The sequence below is a fragment of the Eleginops maclovinus genome, chromosome 16 (assembly GCF_036324505.1).
Source record: "Eleginops maclovinus isolate JMC-PN-2008 ecotype Puerto Natales chromosome 16, JC_Emac_rtc_rv5, whole genome shotgun sequence".
In the NCBI taxonomy this organism is placed as follows: Eukaryota; Metazoa; Chordata; class Actinopteri; order Perciformes; family Eleginopidae; genus Eleginops; species Eleginops maclovinus.
Window position 1 is genome coordinate 7,874,012 of NC_086364.1, and position 8,469 is coordinate 7,882,480.

The following is an 8,469-nucleotide window of genomic DNA, read 5'->3' on the forward strand; positions in this document are numbered from 1 at the left end:
TCTTTTAGAAAGGCAATCTTTGATTCCCCATGCTTGTTCACAAAATCATCCTAAAGAGGCTCTTCAGGGAACCTCACTTCTTTCAAATAATCATCAAAAGCAGCTCTTCAGCTATTGAAATTTCCATAAAGATAAATGTCTCTGCTCTTGAACATAAATAAAATTGACTATTTTCATTTGGTGAAGGTTAAAGAAACTCTTAGGATTTATACACACACAGCAGCAGCTTGGCTGATGTCATGTACCATGTGCGTGAAGAATAATTTTACCTTTGTAACTTAAAGTATTACGTGTATTTCACCAAGCAAATTCATTCAAATAGTGTAATTATTATCACATGTCTGCAGTTCCTAAATGATGAAGAGCACAGTAAACAATGTTGAATGCAATGATCATGAAAGAGCAATTCGGTAATGCATGCCAAATTAATTGTAAAATGAGTTGCATCAAAAAGACAAATAGCTTTAGAAGTTGTTTCAGGATATAAAGCGAGGTGATAAGAATTTGGATTCTTTAATATATTCATAAATCATACATATTTCCACATGCCTTAATCATTATATTTGAAATGATTTACATTAGTTACATTTTCTTAACAATTTTCAGATATTTTTTTCAGATATGTATAAATAGGCATTGGAAAGTGGAACAGTTTCTCAAATTACTGTAATATCAACATAAGGAAGCCCACTATGGAATATGACACAGAGATATAAAGTAGAGGATTTATATTATCTCTATTACCATTGTAGGTGAATTGGTTTAATAGTTCTGTGTCGACGCTACATTTCATTTACTCATAGTTTGGAATGTTTCATTTAATCCAATAGCAGGCGATAATGCAAAATGTTACATCCATTATGAAGAAAGAAGAAATCCTGAACCAATAGCCGTCGAGGAAAGTGCCACCTCTCGGTCTGCTCCTGCTGCCACAACAACAAAGAAGCTCGGGCGAAGCAAGAGGGTTACCTGGCACTTGCCAAAAAAATCCGTATGAAGCTATATTGCAGTTCGCTTTTTCAATATTCATAGGAAAAGTCTTTGTTTTATAACAGGTTGAATTGATTTGACTATATAATTTGGAGACATAATTTGACAAATTATAAAAACAACTGCTTTTGTCAAAGAACAACTTTATTTGCGCTTAGTTTCGAGTGCGCATGCGCATTTCCATTCTGCGTTCCTGTCCACCGGCTAACTGAAACTACATGTTTTAACATTGTAAGGGTAGGTAAAGCTATACTTGGTATTTCATTTTAAAACCATTGTAGTTTTTCTTCTATTCACAATATTGTCACACGATAAGGCTAGCTTGAACACGACTTTCGTTGTAGTTTGCTTCCTGAATATCAGAACTCATCCTGCTTTCCGTACTCTCTTTGCCACAACCTACAACAGATTGTACACAATCATCATGGCGACCCAGGATGGTGGGTATTGAGAAAATGCAGCAGAATTTCCTTCATATCTTTACACTGAGACTGAACAATATTAATGGAAAAGTGCATGTTTGTAAATGGCATATTCATAAATAACGTTATTAATGTTGTGTGACGTAAATGTACGTATCTCCGTAACGTTTTTCTTGAAATGTTCACTAGTGTTGCTAGCTAACGTTTACGATCGCTAACAGCAGTCAAATGTAGCTTGATTTGTGGGGGTCCAAAGTTAACGTTTGGAGATTTAAACAGTTTAAGGTTGCACATTGGCTAACTGTTAGAATAGCTGGTTAAGTATGGGTTGTTCATGAATTGTACGGACGAAGTAAACAACAAACGGTTTGTTACGTTAACGTTACGAGTTCTATAACCGGTAAGGCCAACCGTCACACAACATCCAGTGTTTTGTTCGATCAAGAATGATGTCAGCTTAAATTCTGCTTTTATTTATACCCCCACACAACTCTCAAGTAAGAATTGATGCATATATGGAAATAATACGTGATGGAAACATCTAGAAAAACTACGACTGGTAGAGAGGGGGAGAAGAAAAATCGAAACTAGGCTTGTTTACACACTTTAAAGTACAACTGTTGACTCATAGAAATAAATGCTTATGATTATTAGGGTAATCATTGCATGGAAGTATGGAGAAGTGTTTATGAAACCAACATTTATTTCCTTAAAAGAAAAATATAATTGTCAATACATTAATTCTGCTAAAAGAACCAACTAACCCACTTTTAATTAAATAAAAGGCTGTGAAATTAAGAAACTTGAAAGACTCTAAAATGGCACAAAACGTGTATAAATTGCAAAATAAATGTACAAATGGAAAATATGACATCATAGTTATATGATTTGGAAATATAAAATCTAAGCTGGGTTTTCCCCAACGTTTTTTTATGGTGAGTGAAAGTGAAACCTTTTAGATGGGCCTTTGTTAATTGGTACGTCCCGAAAGCTGCTGTATCGGTCTTGTGTAGACATTGTTTAATATACTCTGTTTAAATGTAATTATTGTATGACAAATCAATACTGACTATCTTTGTGGTAAGTAATAGGACATGCCAGATGTGTACTCCTGCATGTCGTTGTGGGTTTTACTATTTTGAGAATTTAATCCTTTGCACTGAATGCTCTTTAATTGTTCAAAATCAATGTTTTCATTCTCTTACAGGAGGTGAAGAAGTCATAATGGAAACTGAGGCGAAGCCAAAAGGAGCTGAATCCCTCGGTGAGGATGCTGTAAAAGGTGACACAGAATCTACGTCTCACCCAGTTGCAGGTGACGCCACAACTCAGGACTCTAGTATTAGCAATGGGGACGACGCGGACGATGAGCGGGAGAAAGTGGACTTGAAGATCATCTGGAACAAGAATAAATATGATCTGAAAATCCCTATCGACAACACCGGAGCCCAACTGAAAGAAAAGATCCACTCACTCACTGGTAGGAACGCACAGGAGATCACTTTCATTTGAATGGCTGTTGCTAGTGTTGAGCTAAGTCTGGAAAATGCTCTCCTTTGTCTTAGGTCTTCCACCTGCAATGCAAAAAGTGATGTACAAAGGATTGCTTCCAGAGGACAAGACGCTACGTGAAATAAAGGTCACAAATGGTGCAAAAATAATGGTGGTAGGATCTACTATGAATGATGTATTAGCTGTGAATACTCCCAAAGAGGTCATCCAGCAGGAGGTTAAAGCAGAAGAAGACAAGAAAGAGCCTTTATGCAGGCAAAAGGTAAGATGAATGGCATTTCTGCAGCATAAAGTAAACCGATATATGGAGTTTTGTGACACTAAACTGGCGATGTTATTGCAGCAACACAGGAAAGTTTTGGACAAAGGTAAACCAGAGGACATAATGCCATCTATCAAAGGAACAAAGGTGAGAGAAGATGAAGGGATCCCTGTTTTGGTTTGCCTTGTATTGACTCCCAAGCAGTTCAAAGCTGCTTTCACAGATGAATTTCGACTAACTGCATTTTTCTTCTCACAGGAACGATTACCAACAGTGCCTTTAGCCGGAATGTATAACAAGTCCGGAGGAAAAGTCAGACTCACTTTCAAACTGGAGCAGGATCAGTTGTGGATCGGAACAAAGGGTGAGATTACAGCCAGCCTCCTTTTTGTTCTAAATACACCACAACACAAATATGGTGATAATTAAAACGTCTCCATCTTTTCCTGTGTTTACATCTACAGAGAGAACAGAGAAGGTCCCAATGGGCTCCATTAAAAACGTAGCGTCTGAACCCATCGAAGGCCATGAGGATTATTACATGATAGTAAGTGTTGCTGCTTCATTTACTGTTGTAATACCAAATACTGTAACATAGTGGCATCACTATGTAACACTTGACTTTAATTGGCCACTACTACGTTATGTATTTGCCAAGGTGTGGGTCATTTTCCGACACATCTCTTAGCAGTTGACCAATCACAACTGAGCCAGCCAGCTAACCAATCAGAGCAGACTGGGCTTTGGTTTCAGACAGAGGGTGAGAAGAGATGCTGCAGTATGAGAAAAATAAAGAGCTTTTTGAGCATTAAAGCATGGAGACATGTCACAGAAGAGGGACAAAATGCAATCATGAACCTTAAAATGAGCATCATAGGGCGCCTTTTAAAACAAAAGCATAAAATAGGGAAAATTGCTATACTTCAAAGATTACGTAACAACAGCTAAAGATCAGATGTATTTGTTGTGGTATGTGTTAAGTTTATTGGTCGGTAATATACTGATATTATATCTAGACTAGGTTTTGTCCTAGATTTATTATAATATGTCATGCGTTCTGTCTTTTCATTTAAAATGCAGTTTTCTTGCCGTTCTATCAATTCTATTATCTTCTTTTGTTTGGCTTCACCCACTTTATATCCACATAACTAATGATCATATATCCAAAATTAGTCAACCCTACAATATTGTCGCAATATAGAAAATGAAGCATTTGATTAGATATATTCTGGTATTCTACTTCTTCATATTTCCCAGCCCTAGTTCCGTTCTGTGAGTCTATAACTTGTGAGGGTGCAGGTGGAGCTGTTCCCTGAAGTCACTGCAGTGTGCGTGCATCACAGTGATGGGGTCATCCTTTGCTGTTTGGGCTCTGCAGTGGAGCGGCAAATGTCAGCGCTTTCTCTCCATTAACCTTTCTGTCTGAAGCCACTCGTGTTCTTCTTTGTCAGTGAAATGGAAATCCCAGAACAAGTAGAACTTAATTGAATGTGGTCGTCTCATGGAGATCAAGATTTATTTTGAAGACAACCAAATAAAGTGGCATGGATAAAATGAATATAAAGTTTGGCAGAGGAAAGTAAAGGTCTTGATTATCCTGTTGGCAGGATGACAGATGTGTTTTTTATTTGAACTGATGTTATGATTAATGGGAAGTAAATAAGACCAGAAAAGCAATCTTGATTAATTTGAAAGTAGGACAAACTGGTGGGAATTTGATGGCGGTTGGCCAAAAGAGCAATTAAGCAAAAGATGCTGATCATGAAATTCAACATCTAAGCTGTTTGACTAAAAGAAAGTTAGGTCATTTCCAAATGTCCTAGTTGTTGAGGTGTACTACAAACACCTCATTGTTCATGCAAAAATGGCACAAAAAACAGTGTTCAGCCTCTTAATGATGGATATATATACTGTTTTCCCTGTTTCATATCATAGTCAAGTTATATTTTGATTATGTAGTGACAAAACAATAAATTTGGTATGAATATTGCAAATTAGCTGTAGCCTTAATGTAGGTCAGACAAGGCCAGTGTATTGCATGACATCGATGGAACAGAGAGTATATCACACAGCTTTGCAGTCTTTAAATGCTGATATATTTATAAACATGCTTATGTTGCAAACAGTCATTCTTGTCAGTCCAGCTGACCTTATTATACATAGTTAACTCTCAATTAACACCTTTAGAGTATGTTGATTTGCATTTAAAATGGTTTGTTTGTTTGTAGAATGTGAACTTTGTATAATCACTTTTTCTCCTCTACTTTTACAGGCTTTTCAGTTGGGTCCAACAGAAGCGTCTCAATATTGGGTCTACTGGGTGCCTGCACAGTTTGTCGATGCAATCAAAGACACAGTCCTTGGAAAATGGCAGTATTTCTAATGTGCCTCTTTTTTTTGAACTGGGATTGAGAAGAGGAGCCAATGAAAAATGAAACTGAGTCAACAGTGCGACTTAAGGAACTTCTTGGAATACATTTGAAGGAAACGGACGGATGCCTGTGGACTAATCATATTGTTTTTAGGTTAAAAGTGCACTATGTGGCAGCATAACATTTCTCAGCCCTGTTGATCTTTCAAGGTTTTCAGCAAATCCAAGGGAAAATGATGAAACAATTGTACAGAAATTGCTAACACTTTTCTTCAGTTATTCTTAAAGAAATAAAACTTATTTAACGAAATGAGTGCACTTGGTCATTATTGGTGTCTGTGTGGTCAGGGTTGTATCCTCCCAAACTTTACCTTGAAACAAAGACCAAAGTGACAAAATGTTTGCGCATCCTAACAGCATCTCAGCATTAGTCATCCTTGTAAAATTGCAGCTCACAGCATCAGTTGCAAATGGCAAAAACAAACCACAGTTATATCTGTTCATATATTTCTTAACACATTGAGTTTGATGAAAAAAACTCATACCCACTAGATATGAGTCAAAATCCAAAATGTAGCCATTGGTTACAACTTTTGTTATCGTTTTAAGTTTTTTTGTCATAAAAACTGAACACTAACACTTCCACAATGTATGTAAAAAAATAAATTAATTATGTAATGACACTTATAGCATACAATCAGATACAAAGACAAATAAAACTAATGACAAAAAGAGCAGAGACAATAAAATAGAACAATACTTATTTTTTGGAAAGGTCCAAATCTATAAGAGGAATATCAATAATTGATACATTTAATCAATGTGGCAACATTTTACCTTGTGCTCAAACAAACACAAACATATTAAGACCTATGAGTTTAATATAGGAATATAATGGAACTGTCAGACTGAAATGCTTTTACTCTGAAGGATTGCAAACAGGAAATTATATAGTTTTTTATTTGAGAAAAATACGCCCACAACTTCCGGTATGACCCCTTAATGGCGGGACGCGGGTAATGCAAACTTTCCTACCCTGGACCACGGTTTAACGACAGCAGCAGTTGGTAATGAACAACACCTCGAAAACAACCGTAGATAGGAAACGCCCCCCGCCGGTGAAGGTGCTATCCGGTCAGCTGAGGACGGCAGTGGGCCGGGCAGCTGACAGCGGGGAGGAGTATGTTATCAGGCCGGGCAGGGGTCGCTCTTTGCCGGTGTCTCTGGTGTGGATGCAGGGGACGGTCCTGGAGGTGCAGCTTGAAAGAAACACCCTGCTGCTGATGGATGAGACCGGGACCTTTGCTGTGCAAGGGGTAAACAACATCCCCAAAGGGAAACCGTGTCTGTCCCAAGGTGAGTATTATTTCGGAACTAGGGGCGGTATAACTTTGTATTACTTTAAAACAAAATCTTGGTCCAGTTGTTGTCTGTTAATACGAACAAAATAGCTGCTTTGCATCCTGTACTATGACATGTTTGTGACACATCACTATTGATATGACGTGACCTTTTTATGTAATATCGAACAATGATATATGTTAGGAATGTATTATGTGACAAACTATGACATTTCATGGCATACTACACTGTAACATATTTTTGACATGCAATATTTGTATGACAATATATTTTAGTTTTTGATTTCTTATTATACTACGACTTTTGGCATATGTCATTTTTTTGACAGACTATATTATTATTTTTTACGACATAAAAGTGTGCTTTTTAAAGTAATCTTTATGTTATACTATGGGGTGTGTTCTAAATTGATTAATACAAATATATTAATATGTTGCATATAATCAGTCACTCGTTTCATTGTATTGCACTATTTCTCACCTAATATAGAGTACATGTAAATTAAATAAATGTACGTTTTTATTGGATTATGTGTATGAAGTCTTAACATGTATAAAAATGCTCTTGAAAGTTATTACATTTCCTGCATATACCTCATCAAAACATTACTGTAGGAGTGAAATAGGCATGTTTTATGGTTTAAATGTAACCTTTAACCACTGCTGATTCTGCATGTTCTGTATATGACTATTTTTCGTTCAAATTAGTCAATAATCATTCAATCCATATCATTCCTGATTAATTTACATGAATGAATACCAAAACCTTTCCTGTGAATTGCTGACTGAGTGCCTTCAGCTGGAACATTAATTACAGCACATGAAAATCCCTCCCTGTATCACCTGCATCTTTTCCACTGTACAAAGAACCACCTGCTGCTGTTTTTACAGGCAAATATGTCATGGTGATGGGTGTCATCCAGGCCGTCTCCCCGGAGCCAGTCATCCGTGCGGTGAAGATGGCAGACCTCTCGGAGCTCGCTGCGCTCCACAGACGGATGTGGAAGCTGGAGGTGGAGGATCTGCAGCAGGTGTTGGCCTGACTGCTGAACTGCTGGTGGCAGGAAGCCCTGATCCTGTCATGTGTGTTCAGATGGGTGTGCAGCATTCAATAGATTTTTGACAGGTGGAACAAAATACATCACTGGACTAAAAAGGAGATTATACTCTGTCAGCTTCTGATTGAGGTATGATACAAAAGTGACAGACCAGAGAAAACAGACTTTTCTTTATGCTTACAGTGGTTAAGTCTGACGCAGAGATGGAGCTTGATGTTTACCTACCTTTTTAAAAATTACCTAGATTTGCACGCATCTTGTATAGTTAACTTATTATAGAACATGTCTTTTCATATTAGACTAATAGCATCTTTTTTGTAATTATTTGGTTCATATTTACAGCAGAAAAGGCTGGATGAAAGTTGTACAAATGTAAAATAAAGTCTTATTTCTTGTCATAAGTACTATTTTCTCCATTATCAGAATTTGGATGCATTAGGATTAACAAATGACAGAACTAATAACTCTAATGCATGAACGTTATCAAAGTTAT

The 8,469-nt window shown here is 37.0% G+C and overlaps 2 protein-coding genes across 5 annotated transcripts; both read left to right on the plus strand.

Moving 5' to 3' along the window:
• The first annotated feature begins 949 nt into the window (after positions 1-949).
• On the plus strand, positions 950-5,867 carry ubfd1 (ubiquitin family domain containing 1). 4 transcript variants are annotated; one of them, XM_063903336.1, is made up of 8 exons: positions 950-1,227; positions 1,399-1,430; positions 2,620-2,892; positions 2,978-3,186; positions 3,268-3,333; positions 3,445-3,550; positions 3,651-3,733; positions 5,459-5,867. In XM_063903336.1, exons 2-8 carry the CDS (start codon positions 1,415-1,417, stop codon positions 5,567-5,569), a joined length of 864 nt encoding a protein of 287 aa, XP_063759406.1. In that variant the 5' UTR covers positions 950-1,227; positions 1,399-1,414; the 3' UTR covers positions 5,570-5,867. The 4 variants fall into 4 exon arrangements, with proteins under 4 accessions (XP_063759406.1, XP_063759407.1, XP_063759408.1 ...); XM_063903337.1 differs by lacking the exon at positions 1,399-1,430; XM_063903338.1 differs by lacking the exon at positions 1,399-1,430 and having other exon boundaries at positions 950-1,221.
• Positions 5,868-6,519: 652 nt separating this feature from the next.
• rmi2 (RecQ mediated genome instability 2) lies at positions 6,520-8,377 on the plus strand. The gene is made up of 2 exons (XM_063903339.1): positions 6,520-6,913; positions 7,810-8,377. The coding sequence occupies exons 1-2, from the start codon at positions 6,628-6,630 to the stop codon at positions 7,959-7,961; spliced, it is 438 nt and encodes a 145-aa protein (XP_063759409.1). The 5' UTR covers positions 6,520-6,627; the 3' UTR covers positions 7,962-8,377.
• The last annotated feature ends 92 nt before the right edge of the window (positions 8,378-8,469 follow it).

Excerpts from the sequence above, each read along its gene's own strand:
- rmi2 (XM_063903339.1), top strand. The coding sequence starts at position 6,628 with ATGAACAACACCTCGAAAACAACCGTAGATAGGAAACGCCCCCCGCCG. Across the intron at positions 6,914-7,809 it reads GAAACCGTGTCTGTCCCAAG|GCAAATATGTCATGGTGATG; the intron begins GTGAGTATTATT and ends CTGTTTTTACAG.
- ubfd1 (XM_063903336.1), top strand. Across the intron at positions 3,187-3,267 it reads AGCCTTTATGCAGGCAAAAG|CAACACAGGAAAGTTTTGGA; the intron begins GTAAGATGAATG and ends ATGTTATTGCAG. Across the intron at positions 3,734-5,458 it reads ATGAGGATTATTACATGATA|GCTTTTCAGTTGGGTCCAAC; the intron begins GTAAGTGTTGCT and ends CTACTTTTACAG.